General features: G+C 43.7%; 2 protein-coding genes across 5 annotated transcripts in view; one reads left to right on the top strand and one right to left on the bottom strand.

Annotated features, from left to right (window-relative positions):
* Positions 1-2,782: 2,782 nt before the first annotated feature.
* The window catches only part of LOC133142261 (cyclin-I-like), a 31,293-nt gene continuing 10,476 nt past the window's right edge, over positions 2,783-23,599 (bottom strand). Inside the window, exons 1-7 of one of the 4 annotated variants that reach the window (XM_061263372.1) lie at positions 13,502-13,744; positions 11,504-11,660; positions 10,719-10,853; positions 8,659-8,733; positions 7,432-7,572; positions 6,734-6,964; positions 2,783-4,148 (exon numbers count right to left, since the gene is read on the bottom strand). In XM_061263372.1, the coding sequence (XP_061119356.1) occupies positions 3,717-4,148; positions 6,734-6,964; positions 7,432-7,572; positions 8,659-8,733; positions 10,719-10,853; positions 11,504-11,617 (1,128 nt within the window). In that variant the 5' untranslated portion in view covers positions 11,618-11,660; positions 13,502-13,744 and the 3' untranslated portion in view covers positions 2,783-3,716. Of the gene's footprint in view, positions 4,149-6,733; positions 6,965-7,431; positions 7,573-8,634; positions 8,734-10,718; positions 10,854-11,503; positions 11,661-13,501; positions 13,745-18,517; positions 19,515-21,453; positions 22,777-23,195; positions 23,334-23,599 lie in introns of those variants that run through there. The other 3 variants (XM_061263371.1, XM_061263370.1, XM_061263369.1) reach the window with 3 other exon arrangements.
* ccng2 (cyclin G2) lies at positions 15,383-21,037 on the top strand. The gene is made up of 8 exons (XM_061263373.1): positions 15,383-15,471; positions 16,514-16,644; positions 17,054-17,191; positions 17,491-17,741; positions 18,075-18,153; positions 18,245-18,343; positions 18,837-19,039; positions 20,169-21,037. Exons 2-8 carry the CDS (start codon positions 16,540-16,542, stop codon positions 20,317-20,319), a joined length of 1,026 nt encoding a protein of 341 aa, XP_061119357.1. The 5' UTR covers positions 15,383-15,471; positions 16,514-16,539; the 3' UTR covers positions 20,320-21,037.

Here is a 23,599-nt window from a genome sequence, read left to right on the forward strand (position 1 = left end):
TTACCGGCAGCTGCCTTCACCATCCAGTCGTGCTCTTTGGGATCGAGAGGCACAGACGTGCTCCGATGGAAACCGGCGCCATCGCTAATCCTGCCACTGCCCTGGGAGGAAACGTCCCCGTTGCTGTGCGTCCGGGGGGGTGCGGCGTACCTGATGCTCATGGAGGACGACAGCAGCCGCAGACGCTTAAGCCGCGCCGAGACCGCGTCCTCGAGGAAAGGCTGGTCTAGGTCCGTCCCCAGGCTGCGACACAGGCGACTCCGGACCTGGCTGCGGGTCCTCCGAGCGCCGGTGCGCGAGGTCGCGCCGGCCGCGGTTCCCAAACCGGCTTCAGAAACCTCAGGCTCTTCGTCATCGAGGTTACCCATGGAGCGGTGCAAGGGCCCCGCTTTCCTCTCCGAGCCGTGCAGCTTGGAAAACAGCCTGGCCTCCTGAGCACGCCGGAGCATCTCGCGCACCTTGGTCCCCTGCCCGCCAGGCAGGTCGTTGTAATTAAGGCTGTCTTCGCTGGACCATGCCTCTTTGGACAAGCTCCGGGGCCACGCGCCGTCATCGTAAGGGGGCTGGAGGAGGTCACCGTGGCTGGAGGATCGTGCGCGGTGATGTTCTGCTAGACCTCCAGGGGAGTTACTTCGGCTGTTATCAAGGGGTAGGCTGTGACGCACAGGCTGGGGCCGGAATAGCACCTCCTCTCCACCGTCTTCCCCAGAGTGGGGACTCAGTCTGTCATTCAACCTCGGTAGGCTGCCGTTGCTGTGGGCTGCTAGCTGGTAATCAGGCAGATTAGTTGCAGATTCTGAGCAATCCAACAGACAAGGAGTGGAACTTGAAATTCGAGGATTACGTGCCAGCAGGTTATGCAAGGGCTGCGAGGCACTAACCGAATCTGAGCTACTCTGCAAGCTTTCATCACTCGGTTGTCTTTGGACATTATTCCAACTAGCATCGTCAGGAACAATAATTTTGATCTCATTGTATCGACCATCTAATGATGAGGATAATGACTCACTTTGCTCAATAGGCTCTTTGGACTGTTCCTGTTCGGCAATGCAAATATTCTCCTCTACAACACCTGTCAGAGCAGGTGATTCTGATGAAGGAAAAACAGCTTCACTATCAACTCTACCAGTCTGTACTTGTTGACATGTATCGCCACTCTCACCTGATTGCAAATGCAACTCGGGTGGTTTCAAAGTACAAGGGCGGTTGTCTGTACTGACGGTTAGGGGTGGCGAATGCTCAGCCGTCGATGAAGGTAAGATATTGGCATTTGTTTCTATATTAACAGTCTCTGTAGGCCTACTGCTGTTTACAATTCCCGCTGCCAACAATACTTTGTCAGAGTTCTTCTGAAGCGTGCCATCAGTGGACGGCTCCTTACCTTTAGCTTTTAAATCTGTTTGACATTTCTCCGGGATTCTACTTGAGTGCTCCCTCGGAAAAGCTTCTTTTGGATTTGAACTTGCGGTTTTTGGTGAGGGGGTATCCCCGACGTATCGAACCAGACTTTTGTATTTTTTCCTGAGCACAACAAAAGACACACCTTCTTCTTGTTTTACCACCGCCACCGTATTCACAAACCTCTTAAACAATTCTCTGTTCTGCGCCCTGTCTTCGTCGTCCCGAATGAACCTTTTGAAGTGAGATAAAAGATCCGCATTTTTTACTTTTCCGTTTTTGCTGCAAAGAAATTTCAAAACTGCGTCCTGAGTCAATTCGGTGGCCATTCCGAACTTATTTTTGCGCAGACGTCTGTTCCTGCGTTCGGTCCGTCTGTAGACGGTTTCTGTTTTTCGGAGACTCCTCCCTATTGCTACTAACTCCACCTGCAGTTGCATACCTGCGTTGAACTGGGCGCGATCATGAAGCCGCACATAAAAAAACACCTTGCACTTTAACGAGGTATTTAAGTTAATGCGTCGGACATCCACGTTCCGTCGAGGACGTTAAGTCCAACAGAACATTGAATGTATTTGGTGCGTTGATTTTCTCAGGTGACAGTAGCCTAGAACACCTTTTACAAAGTAATCTATATTTCAGTTTAATTTGGGACCTGCAATAGTTTAGTATTTCATTTCTAGTCGTTTTAACGTAGCTACAAAGCAATGTAGCCGACCAATCTCTCTGAACAGTGCAACTTCGTGAATGACTGTCACAAAATATTTTAACGATTGCATGATGGGATATGGAGTCCAGACGTTGTGATTTTGAACTTTGTTTGACAAGTTCCAGACTACAATTCCCATGAACCATGTTTCGGAATGCAACCCCCTGTGAAGCACATTCCATTCAGGCGATTTTTCATTGGATGTCCAGAAATCTAAATGGGCACTATGTTTGCACCACTGTATACGTTTATTAGAAAGAACCAGGTGATGACAATTAGCAACGGCTTTTTTGTTCTTTATTTGCACATTTTAAGTTTTCCGAGTGGTATCAATTTAATATTTAATAACATGAACCACTACTGCATAGTTCTAACCCAATGCAACATTTTAGGGTTTTAAGTTTGAGCTCTAGTGACTATTATGGTATCAGCACTTGGCCCTAAACTTACAAATACAAGTTTTACAGTACCAGAGAAATACACACCTATATATAACCAAATCTGACAATGTGCCGTTTCCAGATTGTGGCGATTGGCTATAACCTCTTAATCTGGGACTCTTTTCTAAAAACAACAACAGCCTGCAGCCCGAGTTGAATCAAAAGCATATTTACCTCCCAGAAATTCCAATCTAGTCAGTACTTGTCGTAAAAAGAGTACAGCAGACAAATAGGACTCAGACGATTTCTCTTTATTGGTGCCACAGTGTCCAGCAGTACAGATGCAGTTATCAGTGCCAGGTATAAGAATGAGCTTTTTGCATTAACAGTGAGCTTGTAATGAATGAACAGCAAAATAAATGTGAATGATTTAAGCTTTTTTTTGGTATATTCATTTGTTTTTTTTTTTTTGTTTTGCAGTTAAATTTTTCAGAAAGTTTCACAAACTGAGTCTGCACTATGACTGCCCAAGTTTAATCGTATGTAATACTATGGTTTCTTTGTATAGTATAAGTGACATTTAATGCTTTTTTGTGAATTGTGATAGGAATATTTTGTCAGTATTAATGATAAAATGCGAGTTGCTCAAAGAGCAGTGGGATGTTGTGAAATGAATCAAACCTAGATGGCAATGCAGTCTACACCACAGACATCTCAGCGTTATTCCACACGACTTCACAGCCTCGACCCGGGCAGCCAAACACAAAGTCTACACTTTTTGACAAAACACGTTCTCTTGACATTCAGTTTTACTCTTTGGAGCATGTCCTGTTATTAACTTGGAAACAACACCAACACAACATGCAGCGAGAGACTTAGGAAAAAACAAAACTTGAAACTTCTTGAACATTTTGAAAATAAATCAAGGTGAGAAATGCAATGAGCACTTAAGCCAGACAACTGTAAATGGAAAAAAAACAAAAAAACACAGGGGAAAAAAGTACTTCTACTTTTTTTGGGGGGAAATTTTTACATTATATACTTTTTTTTATTTTTAATCTTTTTTTATTTTTACATTTTCTATTTGTGCTCAAAAATGGTTATGAATCAGCAGCTTTTTTTGTGTTTTTGGCTCGATCCATCCTGGAGATAACGCACCGGACTGCGGCTTGCTTTCCTTCCTGCGGCTCACGCCAGAGGGGTAACGGAGGTGCCTCTTCCGTTCTCTTCTAGACGACGGGGACGGGCTGCAGGGGGGGGCAGGGCGAGCCACCGCCCTCCTGGCGGCCCGCGCCCTGCCCCTCCCCCCCGTCCGGACCGGCGTCCTCGTTGTAGAGGCGCTTGATCCCGTCGTAGAACTCGTCCACCTCCATCTCCTCCACCTTGCGCTTGGCCCGGGCCTTGCAGAGCGGGCGGAGCAGCTGGGGGTGGCCGAGAGGGGAGGGGGCGGGGCCCTGGGGGTGGGCCCTGTCTCCGGTAGGCTGGCCCGGGTGACGGACAGGGTGCTCCCGCGGGGCCGCGCCTGCCCCCCTCTCGCGTGACGCTAGGCTGTGGCAGAGGGGGTGGTAGATGTACACAGTGTTGGGAGGTAGGGAAGCCTGGTGCGTGGACAGGCAACGTGCCACAAGCTCTCGACAGCCGATGAGCTGAGAGCTATCGATCTGGGGGGAGGAAGCAAGATCGAGGTTACACTCGGTGCCAATAATCATTACATTTATCTAGATTAAGCAGATGTCATACCATGCCAACATATACACTCTGAGCACTTTATTAGGGACATATTAAGCAGATGTCATACCATGCCAATATATACACTCTCTGAGCACTTTATTAGGAACATTTTTACTTTACTACACCTACTTATTCATGCGATTATCTAATCAGCCAATTGTGTGGCAGCAGTGCAATGCGTACAATCATGTAGATACAGGTCAGGAGCTTCAGTTCTGTTCAACCAACAGAATGGGGAAAAAATCTAAGTGGCTTGACTGTGGAATGATTGTTGCTGGCAGACAGGGTGGTTTGAGTATCTCAGAAACTGCTGATCTCCTGGGATTTTCACAGACACTATCACTAGAGTTTGCAAAGAATGGTATAAAAATAAAAAATAATAAAACCAGTGAGCAGCAGTTCTGCAGACAGAAATGCCTTATTAATGCGAGACGTCAGAGGAGAATGGCCAGACTGGTCGAAGCTGGCAGGCACATAACAGTAATGTAAATAACCACATATTACAACAGTGGTATGCAGAAGAGCACCTCTGAACAGGCAATGCATCGTAACTCTAAGTGGATCGGTTACAGCAGTAGAAGTCTAAAAAAAATAAGTAATAAAACCTAAATGTGCTCAGTGAGTGTATATATCTTTAATATTTCTATGAAACATTACCACGAGCACTGAAAGAGTAAAACAGACTAAGACTAACCAGAAAGGCCTGTTACTGTTTAAACCTCCAAGCACCGGTCCTGTTGATAAGTTGCTTTATCAAGGTCACCTCCTGGCAGGTGTAATTAGGTCTGCAAGACTGACATGTGACCATATGTGAAGGTAAAAACTACATTCTGATTGGATACTTCTTGCCTTTGATCACTAGGAGCCATTTTTTTCCATTGGCTGAATTAATCAGTCGATTAACTGGGACGCTTCAAACAAGACCTGGGTTGAATATTACATTACATTATAGGCATTTAGCGGACGCTCTTATCCAGAGCGATATGCAATCGTTTTGGATTTAAATAGTTTTCTGTGCTCGCATGATCTTGCCTGGTCCAATTGAGCCAATCAAGAGGACCAGAAGGCAGGGTATGCTCACTTTCAGAGTGTTTCATAGGTTCCAGTCGATACAGATAAGCTCAGTAAAGTGTAGAAAAGTATTTGAATTCAAAACAATTAAGGTCTGCTTCAAATCCAATAATAAACATTAAAGCTAAATATTCTTCAGAATCCAATGCTAGCTATGGACTACTTCCAAATCCCTGCCCTTGACCATGGTAAGTGGCCGGCGGTTTGAAGCAGTCCAGACTGCGACAGAGCTGGTAAGTGCTTTTGGTTTCAATGCGCTGTTCGACTTGAGGTCTAATTATTTGCTTACTGTTACATGGCGTCAGTCTAGCTGAGTCAGGTGTGCTGTTGGAAGTTTGCCCATCTCAAGTCCTGCCATCGAACTTATAACCAAAAATGTCGATGCAAATTCCCCTTCGGGAGTTGGAGTGCCTGCATTTCTGCACAGCAACCAACACGATGTGGGCAAACCCAACGACCTGGGTGTGGGTGATTCTGTACCACTTCCTTTTTCTCAGCACAACAGTGGCAGCATTACATGCATAAAAAGGCTCCAATTTCACATTAAAGGGAAGATCTTTGTTAAAATAGGGAAGATTTGTGTTAAAAAATTGTTACAAGACCATTGCAAATCCCTTCCTATCATTGAAATGGCTTACTGACATGTCAACCCTCTGCCTGTGCTTATAGTCCTTAAATTCAGGTTTCAAAATATACAGTTGACGGCCTGACACAAAACATTGTATAATTGTACAATAATTCAAGCTCATTGGTTGAAAATTGGTTCTAATTGCCACAGCCAGTGGCGTTTTGTGCTGCGGTTTGAAGGTTTTTGTTGCTGCTATTCCTCTCTTGACCATTAGAAATCCAAAATGACCTACTGTACCTTCATGAAGACTGATCCGTTCTTATCCAAAATTAGCTACCTATCAAAAAATTGTATTATTCATTGGAATAATTAATATGTTCATCTAAATAGCCTTAGTCTCTTTTAGAGACAAGAAGGTAATTGGTAAATAAGACGCCTAATGCTTTTGCCCAAATCAATCATTTAATCAAGTTTGATTTATTATAGTAAATAAGATATTGCAGCATCACTCCTCAAAAACCCTGCCCCAGAATGAGACCAGAGTGAACAAGGACGAGGAGAAAATGCAAGGAATGCAAGGAACTGCATAGTCTCCAGAAGAAATATCGGTCGAAGCCGACATGGGGTCTACAGTACAGGGGTCGTGGTGACATGCAAGAGCTGGGCTTACAGTCGACAGTGAGGGTACCTTAGGGGCAGCCTGCAGCCTAGTGGTACATGACTGAGACCCGGGAGGTTGGTGGTTCAAGCCACAATAAGATCCACAGCTGTTGGACCCTAGAGCAAGCCCCCGCATTGTCCCCCGCCTAGTCTAATCGAAGTCGCTTTGGATAGGAAGCGTCAGCTAAATAAGAAACGATTCGCCGTCATTATTACCTGCGCCTTCTTGAGCAGGTTGACAGTGAGAGCCAGCCAGTCGGGACAGCGTTTCTCCAGCTCGAGGGTGATGAGGGCCAGGGCCAGCATGGAGCCCTTCACGCGCAGCAGCGCGCTGTGCTTCAGGCAGTGGTGGAGCTGCTGCGTGAGCAGGCCCACGTGCTGCGACGGGTTCACCCCCTGCAGGCCCTCCAGGAACTGCCACTTGCACAGCAGCACCATGGCGTGGAACTGAGGCAGGACGCGGAGCGGGAGAGAGGGAGGCCATTCGTGTGAGTTCACCTTCGTTTAAAAATCACCCTACTCGCTTCTGTTACTGAGATGTGTGTCGCTCGGTTTTAAAATCGGGAAATGTTGCAGCAAGGTCAATTGTTTAGATCAGTGGTCTCCAACCCCGGTCCTGGACAGCAACAGGGTCTGCTGGTTTTGTAGGGACTGAGCACTTATTTACTCAATTAGAGCAGTTGATTACACACTTAACTCGCCTCGCCTGGTTACCTGGCTCTCAACAGAAACAAAAACCAGCAGACCCAGTAGCTCTCCTGGACCAGGGTTGGTTGGAGACCACTGGCTTAGCTCACATCAGCAGTGGTACAAGTGAGCACACGTTTGTTACATTATATTATACGACAACAAACAAGTGTTTCCAGAAGAAAAGGCAGCAGCAGTGCTTGAGGCCGGAGCCTGGCGACACTCACGATCTGAAGGAACTCCAGAGGTGTAGCCGTGTGCAGGTCCCAGTTCAGCTTGTCCAGAACGATCCTCTCCATCCGCAGGATCTCGGCCGGGGAGCAGCCACAGCCGCTGGTCCGGGCGAGATCTCGCAGGGCCGGGACACGCTGCGGAGAGACAGGACCGGGTCAGGCCACCTTGCTTTTTCACAAAGCTAGAGGTACTACAGTTGTGAAAGCCCATCTGAACATTGCCCTCATGAAGATTCCCCTTTTCTAGCCTTTTCACCAAAGGTGGTTGAAATAGCTATCGACTGTGGAAACATTAGGGCTGCTTAAAATTCAAAATCAAACAGTATTTTTAACCCATTCCGATAGAAATGCCCCGTGTGTGTTTTTTTGTCAATGTGTGAAAGAAACCGAAAATGTTTCCAAGGTGACAGACTAACTTATGTACATTGGCCAATGCTGAACTAAAATCATGGCAAACTTGTGGCAAAGTTCTGATTCCCGCAAGGGCAAACAGGCATCCTGCCATTCAAACAGGTCAAAGGAAAAACAGGTTGAACAGGATTGTTTTTTGTTATTTCTTGTAGTGTCTGTATCTGTAAAACCCTGTATTGACATTGGCTACAGGCTCTTGTGCACACCTCAACAGAGTGGCTCATATACTTGGTGTAGGAATGCTGTTTGCCAGGTCTGCCACTACCACTCAAAGGCAGTTTCAGGTAGCACTCATTTAGCATAGACTCATTTCTTTTAGGCTTTTATTCTTTATTTGGATTATGGACTTTAAGGTGTTATAAAAACACTGTGAAAGTATCAAAACGCAGTCCCCAAATAAATCCACACAATCCGTATGGAGAAAAAGTGCATTTAAATGAGCCATTTGGACTTCTGTGAAATTATGACAATCGTTTGCTTCAGCACGGCCCACATTGTAGCCTGAACAAATCTCACCGGCCAATCAGAACAGAGGTTCATTGATATCAATGAGCTTTAAAGGTACAGTCACTAAAACAGCCTGTTCTTGGTACAGCTCATGAGGCGCTGGACAACTGGATGTGCAACTGGATATTGTTTTTGGTACAACAAAAAAATATCAGGACTGATCATACATCACTGGAAAAGTGTACAACGCGGGACCTTTAAGTCACGCTTCCTCGCTAAACAATCACATTATATACTTTTCTGCAGAAAAGCCCTGGACAGGTAATCCCTCTGGCCTACAGTGGCGTGTTCCCGGGGGTTCACCTCGTCTTCCTCGCAGGTCTTGGCAGCCAGGAAGAAGCACGTGATGGCAATGCAGCGCAAGTACTTTGGACGGGCCTGTGGACAGAGGGAAGGAGAAGAGGACGGTGTCATTACCCTCACTGTTCAAATGGCTAAAAACCGCATACATAGCTGGCGAGAGACACAAGAGGGCATCATCAGCTGCGTTCTCTCACACTGTGGGGCTATTGAAATGGCCACCAGTCCCCAAATCTGTGGCGAGATCTCAAACATGCCGTACATGCAAGGAGGCCAAAGAATATTTCTGAGCTAGGGGTGTTTTGTCAGGAAGAATGGGGGAAAAATTCCAAAAGCGACAACTGAAAGACTGGCCATAAGAGGCATTTGCAAGCTTGTCATGGCTGCCCGAGGAGGCAGGGTTCTCAAACTTTTGCACAGGGCCCTCTTCCTTTTTTCATCATTTTGAAACAGTAAAAAAATCTTCAATGGCTAACTGCATAAAAAGCTGCATCCTTGCTTCCTGGCGAGAGACATTATCAGCTGCATTCCCTCACACTGTGGCCCCACTCATCTCTGACTGAGCAAATTCAACTGGAGAAGAGGACTGCATCCAAGATACAGGAAGAGCAGTCTGTCCCAATTTGGAAATGCTTCCTGTGTGCACTTCCTGGAAAAACTGCATTAGCTATAAACAAAAATATCCCCAACACAACACGGCAGAAAATACAACTCAATCGACTTTGTACCTTTTGGTGCCTTTTTGTAACAGCACTGCCCCTTTAAGAAGACTCCAGAGGCAAGTTAAAAGCACCATATTTTAAAATGGGTATCAGGCATTTACATGCATGACTGAGCTTTGTGAATCCCATCTTGTGAGCCTGGAACTTGCCCCCCTAGCGTACCCCAGCCAGAATCAATGATGCAAAATGATCTTGCAGCTAGCAGCTTTACCTAAGTGTGAAGAACTACAAAACCCCTACTGCAAAGAAGCAACCTTTTCCACTTTCCACTCTCTGACACTCTTAATTTAAGTTATTTGTTGAACTAAAAGTTACTAAGAGTTATTCAATTTTAATGTTTTATTCATACTAACAATTACAACCCTCCACAGATCTGTCCAGAAAAATTACCAGTCAAAAGAGACACCTTGCCATTTTCTGTTTATAATTAAACAATTCATATGTGGTCAAAGTTCAGATTCTCAGCTTTTATTACACCAAATGTACCAATTTTTATACATATTGGTTTCACCCTGTAGTAATAACAGCACTTTCTATACACAGCCCCGCATTTCAATGTTTGAGACAAAGTAACATAATGTCAAATAAAATAGTCATGTTTTGACTTTGGTTGCTAAGTCATGCCTCATGCCTGTGACCTATCAGGATAAAAAGTGCTACAATTACTACATGGTGAAACTAAAATGTATAAAAATTGGCACATTTGGTTTCATAAAAGCTGAGAATCTGCACTTTGACCACATGAAATTTCAATTACAAACAGTAGAAATAAAATATGAATTAAAAAAAGCCAGAAAAAGGCAAGGTGTGTCCAAACTTTTGACTGGTACTGTAAGTATTCATCAACACATTTCTTCCACACATTTCAAACAAGTCACAACACATTTCTTACAGGTTAGCGGTTATCATACTCAATCTTTATCAGACTCCAAGTCTACTTTGACAATCCATCATAAACCATGACACTTTCCTCATTATTTCACCCACCACCTGCAGTAATATAGCAATAAAGGACGCGCGTCTGAACAGCAGTGGCATAAATATTCCCCCTATGACATAAAAGTCAGCATATACCAGCTCACATAAAATAGGTCAACATATACCACACACACACACACACACACACACACACACACACACACACACACACACACACACACTCAGCTCTCCCTCACTTTTTTTTCATCAGGAAAACACTTCAGAAATCAAACATGAATAGGCCCCTACATTTACGGTGGCTAAAAACCTGTGTGGATTCACATGCACGGCCACACGCACACAGCTCTCCCTCACTTTTAAATCAGGAACACACTTGAGAATCGAACAGGAATAGGCCCCTACCTTTACGATGGCTAAAAACCGGTCCAAAATGCTGATGGCCAGGGAGAGGGTCTCTGGATAAAGCCTGAGGCTGCAGTGCATGTCTGAGAGCCACTGGACCGCCTCATCACGCTGAGCAGGAGAGACGTCTGTATCCTGAGGGTGCGCGACACAGGACCGGGAGAGGGAAGGAGAGAGAGGGAAGGGGAGAATAGGAGAGAGCAGACTGGCCTTGAATGACATGCAGTGTGTTTCCCCCTTCCCGTCACTCTCTCTCTGCACCCAGACAAGCTGCACGCTCATTGCTAGGAAACACTAATATGCTTTCAAATTAATTCAACTATTACAGATCTGTAATCACTATAATCAAGCTGAAAATTAAAACTGAAGTTAGCTGACTGACAAATCAGTGTAAAATTTGCATAATACATTTTTTAAAATCCAATCTACATTAAATCGATAGTGGAGTTCTACGGTACATAATGTGTGCAACAAGGATAGCTCTTGTGCTCAAACCACCCTGAATTTCAGTGAACTGCTTTAAATTAGAACCATACACAACAGGCTCATAACTGGACTCTCAAAGTGAATTACACCTCTCCCTCTGGTCTCCAGTATGAAAAGCCAGTTACAAGCTAAATTGTCTTTGCAATTTGGGTGAAAAGTCATCCGTATTATGAACTAGCCTACAAGGAGTAAACTTGTGAATTGAATTGTAAGCTATCAATAAGCTACAAGACCATTGTCCCTTGCTTGTCTGCTCATATTGGTTGAGTTGGGTCGCTTTTCTGTCCCATGACAATCACCTGTTTGGATGGGTTTTTCGGCACGTACACCTTCCACATCTTAGCTTCCCTAGAGGCTGCCTTTTCCAGAAGAAAAGACAACCTCTGGCTCTCCAAGGGTTCTGCGAGTTTCATCACAACCCCTGGATGTGCCTACCACCCCACTGGATACAGCTACCTGCGCAAGACAACAAAAAAATTGGGTTAGCACGAGAGTGTAAAACATGAAAACACAGTTCATGCCAAGCCGCAAATCAAATCAAATAACGCAAATAAAGACTCCAGCTGCTACATCTACAACATGAAAGAGGATCATACATTTCCATAAAATAATGCAACTGTGCAGCTTATAACAAGAACACCCACACTCATTTCAGCAGCAGTGCGTGCCCTGATTAGGACGTTGGCCAGCTGGTCTCCCAGAGGCACAGAAAATGCAGTGACAAATATGACAGGGAAAAGTGAATTTGTTGAAATGGAATCGGGGTCATAATATCTCAACCACACAACCCAAGCCACCCCGCCCCTGCCCCTGCCCCCCCCCCCCCCCCCCCAAGTTAATTACAAATATCCTGTCATGTTGAAATAAATAGTAGGCATTCTTGTCCAAAGAATCAGGAAAATAACGTTAAAACTATTTGATTCTGATATTTTTAAAGACAAGCAGAAAATACAGATATTGGGCAATGTGCTCCAATTCTAAGATATGTTCAAAGAGGTTTGAATAATGTTCATAATGCATTCAATCATACCTGGTATTACAATAAAATGAGAAAGACGTCAGAAGTATGACTTTATGATTACTGGGGGCGAGTATGATTCAATTTTGCGAAAGGAAAAAATAGATCTCAAATTGGACCATACAGAAATCTGCCCTGTGATTAACACCAACTGTGCAAACACCCACACATACGAAATGTGAATGCCATATGTATTATTTCAAGTTGAGAATAAATTTGATTCAAGAAAATTGCAGTGACTGCATCAAAGCGGAACTGAAAGACGAAACATTATTTCAAGAGGGGCATATTGGCAAGCATCCTTTAAAAGGAATGGATGTGTGCAGAAACGTAACGACGCATTTAAGGCAATTTATTGGGAATGGACAAATTATCGGACGTTGACTGGTGTTTGTAATGCAACCCCAAGACCATGACTATAAGTTACCCATATATTCTGTTATAGCTAGCTATGGTAGCAAGCTATGGTAGCAAGCTTGGTAATGCAATTTCACTTTCAATTTTCATCTTATGTGAGCCCAAGAACAACATTGCCGATAAATATGGTTTACTCGAGCAGGATATACACCGAGCATGTTTAACTCTAAATAAACAAAGTGTTTATCATAGCCTTTATAGCGTTTCCCATCAACAAACCATCGACCGAGCTACAAAAAAAGCTAGCTAGTGAGATATGCCTATGAACAAAAGTAACACCTGTCTTTTGTTGGTCAGTATTTCTGCTATCTTGTTTGGAGCAAGACTACCAGTTGGTGATAACGTTAGCTAACTAGGTTATTTTAGTAAATGTTAGCTAAATGCAAAGGTATGTATGTAGCCAGCCTAACGCTAGCTAGTTAACCATAAATGCCAAATAACAAGGAGACACAAAGTAACCTAGCTAGCTAACAACGAAACCACATTCGGTCGTTGCAACGATTGCAACAAAATGCAGCTAAATAGGCAGATAGCGGACTATCGTGATTAGCTCAACAACATTCACTGATAGCTAACTTATCTGACGAATAAACCTCCAGCGAACTTAGTTAGCTAGCTATAAAGACTGGCTCGATGGAAACAATCGAGATGACAGATTAAACCAGCTAGCTCTAGCTAACGTTGGCTACATTCACTGGCACTACCAAATGACAAGTTAAACATTTCAGCTAACGTTAGCTAGTTAGCTTGATGTAGACGGTCATGCCAGCCAGCTTGCTAGCGATTCTTTCCACGAAGAACAGTAATTAACGTTAGCAAATATAAATGTTAGCTAGACTAGCTAGCTGTAATATTTCCTCACCTCCCCTGCAAAGCTGTGAGGGTCACAGTTTGACTTGGCGATCATCCGGTCCATTAAACTGAAGTGAAATTAAAAGGCAAATCTGCTTATGATCTTTTTAATCGTCCATCTTGAATTACTTGTTGTTTTTATCTGGGGGTAGAAAAAAGAAGGGGATCCTTCCCAATTGATATTAAAAATAAAACGGACGGAATATAGACAACACGTCTACTTCCGAGGAGGAGGCAGAAAAGGAAGGACACAGGTCCGCCCACTTTCTATACTGCGCAGTCCATATCAAAATATTCGTGCATTTTCACGTAAATACCGTTGCTTTCCATAAAAATGTAGAAGATATGCAAATATGAATATGTTTACTTTTTAAATCACCAACAGTTGTACTATATAACTGCACATAATATATAATTTGTAAATGTTGTTCTTGGGACTAGTTTCTCTGGCGAACGAACACACTGTAATAGTTGTTCTGTAATTCGTTTAATTCTCCTTCCTCGCAGGAAACAAGGCAAGGGAGGTGACTTACGGACACGGAGAGAAACGGGACTTCACCTGCTGTAATTATTTAATTTGAACATTGTTTTCCAAATATGTATTATTCATATTGTAACGTCTGACTGTAAACGTCCACGATTAATGGCCAAAGAATAGTAAACCAATACACTTACTGTTAGCTCATCACTGTGAAGGCTGTGACTGACAGACTCAGACTGACAGATGTGAACATGGTCCTTGCCATTTCAGTAGCTTGGAAGAAAATAGCGACAACTAACGATATAATGCTTCCAGTAGAATATTCCCATTTATCCCAGTGCTATATTTCTACGTGCAAGTTTCATATGAAGACAATGCAAATGGCATCCATGTTGTAATTATTCTACCACAACAGTCTCATTTTACAACTGCAGTCGAATTGTCTGACCCAAAAGACTTTAAATTACGGAAATGATTACTGCAGTGCATATAGACATCTTGCGACTGAAATTATTTGCTGTAATGTTTTTTTGCAAGACTAACAATACATTTAGCAAACATGAAAATGTAATAATTTCCCAAAATTAAAAGAAATTAGCTAAAATCAATTCCTCTCCTCATAAAGCAATACTACTATTTAGCACAAGTGAGTCTTGGTAATAGATGTGCTGCATATAAAAAAGCTATTTGAGAACTCAGCGCATTCGTTTCTGTCAACATTGCAATTGTATCAAAAGTAACCAGATACATTTACGTTAAATGTTTATATAGCTTCTTGAACGAATTTAGCTTGGCTCGTCAGTAGCAATCTTAAATTCAAAACAAGCCAACAGCTCTTCGTTACCGCCTCTTGAGCTACTGTGGATTAAAATTAGGAAAATGTAACAGTTAGGCTGTATAACGCTCAATAATACACTGGTAACGTTAGCTACATTATTCGCCTCCCACCCCATACCAGAGCAAATTAATTATCTTGCTTCCAACATAGGTAATGTTAAAAAATAAAGGTCCGTTTACGATTCAATTTTCAAACAGGCCCTTATGAAAATGTAAAGGGTTTGCCTAGAATCGTTATCCTGGCCAAAACGCAAGATGCTCTGAACCAATCACAAAGCTTTATTTTCTTATTTGAAGCCAATAGGCGGCGAGGATTTCGGCGGACTTTTTGAACACAACAACACAGACTATTTAAAGCAGTTTTCGCCCAAAATGAACTAAGACGCAAATCATTACAGACGCATAACAACACATTAGTGTGATAGTCAACAAAACGGCTGAACTGATTTGTTAAAATTCTTCAAGAAAAAAAGTATTATTTTATATTAAAGCGTTTAATTATGAAGGCAATAATACATTCTTTCGTTGTGATTGGCCAGTTTACCATGACGTACCCATCGCTGGGCGTGGAAATTACCAACAACAAAGAGGAAATATAAGGAATCAGAAAACGCTCAACTGGCAGTCTTGGACACGAAAAATAATGCAATTCTAGGATACAGGTAATCAGATTTATGAAATAACTATAGTTATGTAAAGGTTGAGTTGAGTATTTAAAATAATGTTGGAATGTAGTCTTGAAGACTGGCTAGCGGAATTTGTTTTTTTAAAGTTGGGCAACGTTCACTATAGCGTCAAACTAGGTAGACTAACGTTCGAGGACATCGCTATTTTATTTTGGAAACGGCTAAGTTGAATATAGCAGTTCTCTCACTTAGTGATTAAACGGAGGATGTAACTTTAAGGTAACGTTAGCGTAGCCGTACTTAGGATACCTAGTCGATGTTACGATAGCCGTCTTGCTTGAATGTTATTGTTACTAGCGAATGTCAATTTACGAATCTCAAAACGAATTTCCAAAAAAACTCGAATGTTATGTCAATAACCGAAACATACTTTAAATTTTGTAGCGTCCAACTGAAATATTAGCCATCAGACCTGTATTCTAGCTATCTTGTTTGATATACTGTCGATTTTACGTTACGTTCGTTTGACCAAAGTTACACAAAAATATCGTATTAAATGCAACATGTCGTATTCGCCGGACAACAGTAGGTAGTGAGTTGCAGACATTACTAGCAGGTTCAATTACGTTAGTTATCTGAATCCGATTCATGTAAAACAAAGCATAGTCGTTATTTAGCGAAATAGCAGGCTAGCTACGTTAGCCATGTCACGTAGCCAGCTGAAGACTGAGCTAATCCAGCCCTTCCCCCCATAGTTGTTTTCCATAGTGGTAGTTCTTCTTCTTCGGTGTCTATTTACTTGGCTGTCGTTTTACTTCACCTCGCTCAATTGATCCCTTATGCTTATTTCCAAAACGATCGTTACATTGTAACCATTTGATATACATTTTCATGTTGGTTAGCTCACGAATTTGACCACATCCTTCATATTTTTTAGGCGTTAGCTGACGAAACCGAACACCAATTCCCTGCTGAGAAAGGGGGTTGGGTTATAAACCTTTCCCCTGAACATACCGAGCGTATGATTGTAGGACATATATAAACATGTATTGATTCCAATTTTTTTTTTTTGTTGAAGAAAACGGGAGACGTTGCATTTGAGACATGGAAGCCTTTAAACTTATGAGGGAGCTGAAGGCAAATTTCGAACAAGAGTCGATCTATCTACCGAGGGAGAAGGGACTGAACCTACTGGAGTCTACCCTGGAGGTAACCTAATTATAAAGCGGCCTTTGACCATGTCCGTACCGTCCATCCCCCCCACACGAAGACGACACGAAGGCGAATTCCTCATATGCCTTTTTAAAAACCTTATTTATGTACATTAAAATGTCAACACGTTCCGGCTGTAAGCAAGCCTTCACTAGGACAGTACTTATGCATCGGTCCCAAGAGAGGCTAGATTTCGCCTTGGATTCTTGTGCCTTTGTAAAACTGCAAGCTAGTGCCGGATTGTGGTCTTGAAAAATATTTATAAAAAAATGTTTGGGTTCCCCCCCCCAGAAATATTAACGGAGGCGGGCATCTGAATTATAAATAACGTAATTTCTTTTTTGTCGAACACAATTCAAATGTTACAAGATTGTAAGATGCAAGTATTTTTTGTTTCCCCCCTCAGAATGACAAACAAATCTCAGCAAAATGCAGGGATGCCAAAGTTGAAGATCTTTGGAGCCTGACCAGTTTTTTCGGTTATAGTACACAGACCTTTGTGCAGGCAGTCAACCTACTGGATAGGTTCCTGGCCATGATGAAGGTGATTATTATTTTCAAGAGTTTTAATCATTGACCTCTGTCATAATGCTATACCTTAATTCTCAGTAAAGTGAAACTTAAATTCCCTGTTTAAAGGCTTAAGTTTGCTTTTGTCAAAAGTAAAAATAAAAAAAATTCACAATGTCCTGAACACAATCTTAACATATTACTGAATATGCTAATGTGGTGATTCAGTTTATTTATAAGTGAGTTGATGTTAACACTACTAACTAGAGTTTTTGGATGGCAGAAATTAATTTGCTGGAATGAGCATTTATCATTTTTCCCTCTCCTCACCAGATCCAACCCAAGCACTTGTCCTGCATCGCCATCAGCTGTCTCCACATAGCAGCTAAACTGGTTGAGGAGGAGTGCAACATCTCATCCCCCCCTGACCTGATTCGCATCAGCCAGTGCAAGTTCAGCAGCACAGACCTCGCCCGAATGGAGAAGATCATTTCAGAAAAACTGAACTTTCAGTGCAAAGCTGTCACTGCCTTCACATTTTTGCACCTATACCACGAAATAACCCTCTTGCATACTTCAGAAAGGTACGAGCATTTTGAAGCATCTTTTTGGGAACTGAAATCAAAGCCTGATACTTTTACATCGTGTTCACTACTTCAGGCCATTATACATATTTAATGGCAGCGGGTTAACTCTGAACAATGTTCCATGTGTGTGTAATCGATGTAAAGGCCTATATGACACTATACTGGCACACAAACAGCTTTCAAGATAAGACATTTGCCTTGCTAACCCAGATCATTGCTTCGAGTCTTGCGTCAGTTGTTGCACAACCTTGTTATAAGTCTCTCTTATGCACAATCTCAAGGGGTCTATGACTTGGCCCTGAAGTTCTTCACCCTTTTTCATTTCCCAAGGAAAAGCAGTATGAGTCTCGACAAACTGGAAGCCCAGCTAAAAGCCTGCCTTTGTCGAATCGTTTTCTCAAAAGCCAAAGTAAGAACCCACTTTGTCCAAATTGCTTTCTGAATCAGTACACTGTCCGATGCCTGGATGCATGTCTCACGCACATCCTCGTCTCTTTCAGCCGTCAGTGCTGGCACTGTCCCTTCTGGCCCAGGAGATCGAAGCCATCCAGTCTGTAGATATGCTAGAAATCGCCCAGTGTATTCAAAGGCATCTAAAGGTAACCATGTGAAATTTGTTCAGTACATAATGTTTGACAGGGGTCACCGACCTTTGGGCAAACATAATGGCGGTACTGTGGTTAACAGGGAACTCAAAGCAGCTCCTGCTGTTATTGGTTCTTTTCAGTTCCCCTGCTCAGACAAATGTTAAGAACAACGACTCTGCCCACAGAGACCATAATAATAAGCATTCAATACAGCTTAAAGTACAAAATGCATTATCCATTAATATTCAAATAAACTTGGAGTACACTTGGCAAGCAGATTTAGAAAAGTTCACAGAACACAAGCATTTGACCTACCTCCTGCATTTTATGGACCAAGTACTCTGAAGCGATAGGATTTATTACAGAAAGGAAAATTGGGAGGCATTGATACGTTGCATGCTATCTTTTACAGTTGGGAGTCGTCCCAAAAAGTTTCTGCTGACCCACATGGATTATGTAACGCAACTGGGGTGTCTAATGTTATGATGCATGTTGGTCTTTCCAGATCGCTGACGGGGAGCTCCTGTACTGGAGGGAGTTAGTGGCCAAGTGCATGACGGATTACTCTTCGCCCGAATGCAGTAAGCCAGACAACAAGAAACTGGTGTGGATCCTGTCCAGTCGAACGGCACAGAATCTACACCGCAGCTACTACAGCGTCCCAGAACTGCCAACCATTCCCGAGGGGGGCTGGGATGAAAGTGCCAGGTAATGAAATCAAAAAGTCTAAAAGCAAAACAAAAATCTCAAAACGCAAAACAAAAATGCACAACAGTCTGAAAAGCAGGATATGAAAATGTCCAGGCAAAAAACGAAAATAAAACTGACAGTAAGGACCGGGAGGGGACTTTGCCTCAAGTTGGAAAATCCCCAACAGACGTAGACTAATGTGTGTAATGTTTAGGGAATTCCTAAAATGTTGTTCAGTGGTTTCATTTGAAGTACTTGTCTTTGTGAGGCTGCTGGTCATGATTACTAAGGAAACCACCCCCAAATATGCAGGGAGTTTCACGTATGTTTAACACGTCACTGCTGTTCACCTCGCCTGTTAGACCAGCCCTGTCTTGCACTGCGACTCTTACATGGTGCAATATGTTCCAATGACGAGTTACATCCTACCGAGAAATGTCCTTAGCTGAGGTCTTGCTCAACTGCTTCCAGCTTAGCCACCCGTTTCCCAGGTCTGAATTTGAAGACCAAAGTGTGATAATTTTAATATTATACATTTGCAGTGCATGACAAGCTCTATGCCAAGCAATAGCAATTAATCTTCCTGTACAACCTTTTTTCATCTGCTAATGTAGTTAAAGGTACAATAGGTAAGATGTGTTAAAACATTGTTACAAGATTTACATTGTAAATCCCTTCCTATCATTGAAAAAGGCTCACTGACATGTTGACTCACCCTCTGCCTGCGTTTATTGTCCTTAAATTCAATTAATCAAAATCAAATTAAATGTTTCAAAATATGCAGTTGATGGGCCGGCACTCTGTACCAAAACATCGTGTAGCTGTACAATAATTCAAGCTCACTGGTTGAAAATTGGTTCCAATTACCACAGCCAATGGCGTTCAACGTCAGCACGTTCACAGAGAAGGGGGAGGATTAAACAGTGTTGAGCGTGTTTGTTGCTGCAATTCCTCTCTTTACCTTTATAAGTCTATTGTACCTTTAAGTACAAAATATTCTGGTTTACAAATTTGATTCAAAATTGCAATTGCACCATTGTATTTTATGGGTCCGATTTGTTTTTTTTGGGGGGCCAAAATGGCTTGTGATGGTACTCAAAAAAAGTGTATATTAATGGAAGTTTGCCTCTCCCTCCCTTGTGCACAGTGAGGATTCCTGTGAGGATATGAGCTGTGGAGAGGACAGCCTGAGCAGTGACATGGAGGGGCCCAGTTCCCCACCCCACTTTCCCCAGCGTCCCTCTGCACTACACAGCTACAGAGACCCCGCATACCTGGGTGCTACCTGTCCTTTCTAGCTTTCAAATCATTTCAATTGGGGGCTCTGTTGTTCTTGTGGCACCTAATCCTCTCAACGCACAACAAATCGATTATACTGTACATCTTTTTTGCGGTTGCGTTAGAAGTTAAAACGTGGACAGAATTGCGTTCTTCAGGCAGCTTGGTGATATTGAACGTCTGTAGCTGTGGGGTGCAGTAGTGTGTGCGTGTTTGGATTCGCCACATTCCAGGTGACTTAACAGCACAAAGCTGAGGTGCAATAAACCTATAAACAAGGACTGTTCAATACTAGGGAGTACTTTCCTAGTTTGTGTACTTTGCACTGTTTTGTATATTGCGCATGATTTATTTATGGTGAATGCTGTTAGCGAGGTTGGCCAAGTCGTGTCACCCTTCCAATTTTTTTATTTTTTTTTCCCGGTTAAGTTTAATATTCATAAGTTTGCATGGTGTAGAAATATTGTGTTTGTGTAAACCTAAAGGTGCCAACTGAAGCATGATTTATTACTGTGTGATAGTCGTCGTTTTGATTATATGGGAAAATAATGCTGACTGAATGTCGCAATGTAAAATATGTTCATAGTGGAAATGTTCCAATGTAACTTTGTAAAAAGGCAAAAAAAACAAACAAACTTTGTTATTAATATGCTGTAGACTAACTTATTTTTAAAACTATTTTCTTGGTTGGCAAAAGGAAACCTGCAAATAAAAAAAAAGAAATACCTTTTCCAGTCATTGCTTCAGACTCTTTGTATTGAAATGCTCTACACTGAACATCACATTTCACAAATTAAACGAAATATTCTCACAGCTGTAGCAATTTTACTTCGAGGACACCAATGTCAAATGTTTCCACTCCATGTCGGCTGACAAATAAGTAACTGACAATGACGCAGATTGTAAACTGAATACACAACCCACCCCACCTTTGACTAGTGGTACATTTTCAGGATATCGCTCCTCAGTATGGCACCATAGAAAATAATGTAAATCCAACGTCAATCGCCATTTACAAATCACAATAGAAATAGTACAGAAAACTCCACATATTGCAGTCAATCGTTGAATATCATTGAACGCACGTGAGAGAGCAAGCCGACCAAAACAGATGCATGCCGTTACTAAAAGGAGACAAAAGATGGATAACTTGCCCCAAAGGTCCATCCTTTCCAGCGATCAGAAGCCCATTCGTGGCCTTTTCTTTCGGGGCTGCGAGGACGTGGAACCCTTGTTAGACGCAGCCACACAGGGGTTCCTCTGGGACAGGGAAATGGCAGAGCCCTGAGAGCAGGACGCGAGAAGCGGTGGCAGTCCGCTATCCTCGTGCCCCTCCGACGGTCCCCGAGACCCAAACAAGGAGCTGAGGTAGTCCTTCTCTGGCCTTCTGGCCTTCCTGGGTGTCGGCTGTAACCGGTCAGGAAGGCCGTCCGCCGTTTCCAGCGTGGCAAGCGGCGAAACCTCACACCTGCTCTCTTGGGTCGACGACACCTTGGCCCTTTCGGGCAGCGGGAAGGCGTCGGGGACGGAGGGATTAGTGGAGATGCTCTCCACATCCGAGCAGGCGCCCTGGCTGTTGGGGCCCGAGGACCAGCCCGACAGGTTGTCCAGGTCGGACTGGAGGCTGAGGGAGGAGGCGAAGCTCTCGGACAGGCCGACCCGCCAGTGGGCCCGGGCCCGTTTCTGCCGCTGCCGCTTCCTGCGCAGGGCTGCCACCTTCTCCTGCCGGTTCATCCCCAGTTTGTCCTCCCACCAGCTCTTCCAGCGTCCTCCCCAGGACACCGACAGCCTCTGGCTCAAGTTGTCGCTCCAGTCGGCGGTGGCGACGGGGTCGGGCAGGGGGACCGCGTCGAGACGTCGCAGGCGCGTTTCACCGTGCACCAGCACGTCCTTCCTCTTCATCGCTTCCTGCAAATCCTCCCTCAATCTCCGGAGCTGGTCTTCCTCTGGAGGGTTTCTCCCGGGAGCCTGACAGGAGATGAGGCCTTTGGTTTTCATGGTCCAATGGGAGAGGACTCCTTCTGAGGTGGGCCTCGGACTCTCGAAAAGAGCCTTCAGCCACCAGTCCCACTTCGACGGGACCTCCTTGCTGACCACCTGTATCTTCATCGGGTCTTGTCTGAGACTGGAGCCTGTCTGATTGGCAGAACACTCGTCCCTACTGGGCATCTCAGTATTGGAAATTCTAGCTATATGCTCATCATCACTGATAAGCTCCACGTCACAGCGAGAGGTTCCAACTCCCTCACTCGTGGATACACCTCCAGAACATCGTCCACTGTTGTGCGAAGCATTTGAGATATCTGTGGTCACACTGTGTTCCTCATCACCCCCTGTGGAATCCCTTGGTTGTTGTGTGTCTGTGCTGTCCTGGGCTGGTTGGAGTGTCAGAGTTTGGTAAAAAATGTCCCCAGTTTCAGAGAGCTGCAGCACACACAGACACTCCTCAGTCTTGTTGTGGTGTATGGCTGTAAAACCTAGGGTGAAAAAAAACATGGTGAGCCATTTCATCTTATAGATGGTGGGAAATGCCACAGAATAAACACTACATTCAAACAAGAAAAAACGTAACTGAAAAAAACGAAACACTGCAAGCATTAGTACTAGCAATGTAGTTTTGTAAGCTGCCCTACAATTGCAAACGACTTGCCCACTTCCTCATAAAGACGTCAATAAATAGACTTCAGGTTACACAGAAAAATTTCAGTTTTGTAAAAAATACAAATAATTTCAGGTACACATTCCCTGAATATAACGATTTCAGGAATGGAAGCGGGAGCTCATTAGCTCCCTGCGACTCGCGTTAGTGACCCCATTCCACGGTCAGACCTTGCATAAGAGGGCTGAAACCTGAAACCACAGGCCTGGAGGGCGTAATGAAGGGGGAAGGGCTCACCGGCAGTGGGCTCCCCCAGCCGGTCCCGTGCCTGCTGGAGTCTGTGGGGAACATGGAGGCGGAGGCTGCCCAGGCCATCAGCCAGGCAGGGCAGTTTCAGTGGAGGTCCCATAGAACGGCAGGCCGCTTCTTCACCTCCTGTCAAGAGGAGCAACGTTACATTGCATTACATGTTATTTAGCGGACGCTTTTAGCCAAAGTGACTTCCAGTTGATTAGAGTAAGCAGGGGGACAATCCCCCCCTGGAGCAATGTTGGGCTAAGGGCCTGCAAGGGGGGAAAGACAGTGAACAAACTTAAACAGAACTGAACCGCTCGCAACCTCTATTGCAACTAATCTCTGCTTTGTGCCCAATTTTCTTTTCTTTTTTTTTTTTTTTTTTCCCCATCGGATGACTTTGGAAT

This window comes from Conger conger, chromosome 12 (assembly GCF_963514075.1).
Source record: "Conger conger chromosome 12, fConCon1.1, whole genome shotgun sequence".
NCBI classification, from domain to species: Eukaryota; Metazoa; Chordata; class Actinopteri; order Anguilliformes; family Congridae; genus Conger; species Conger conger.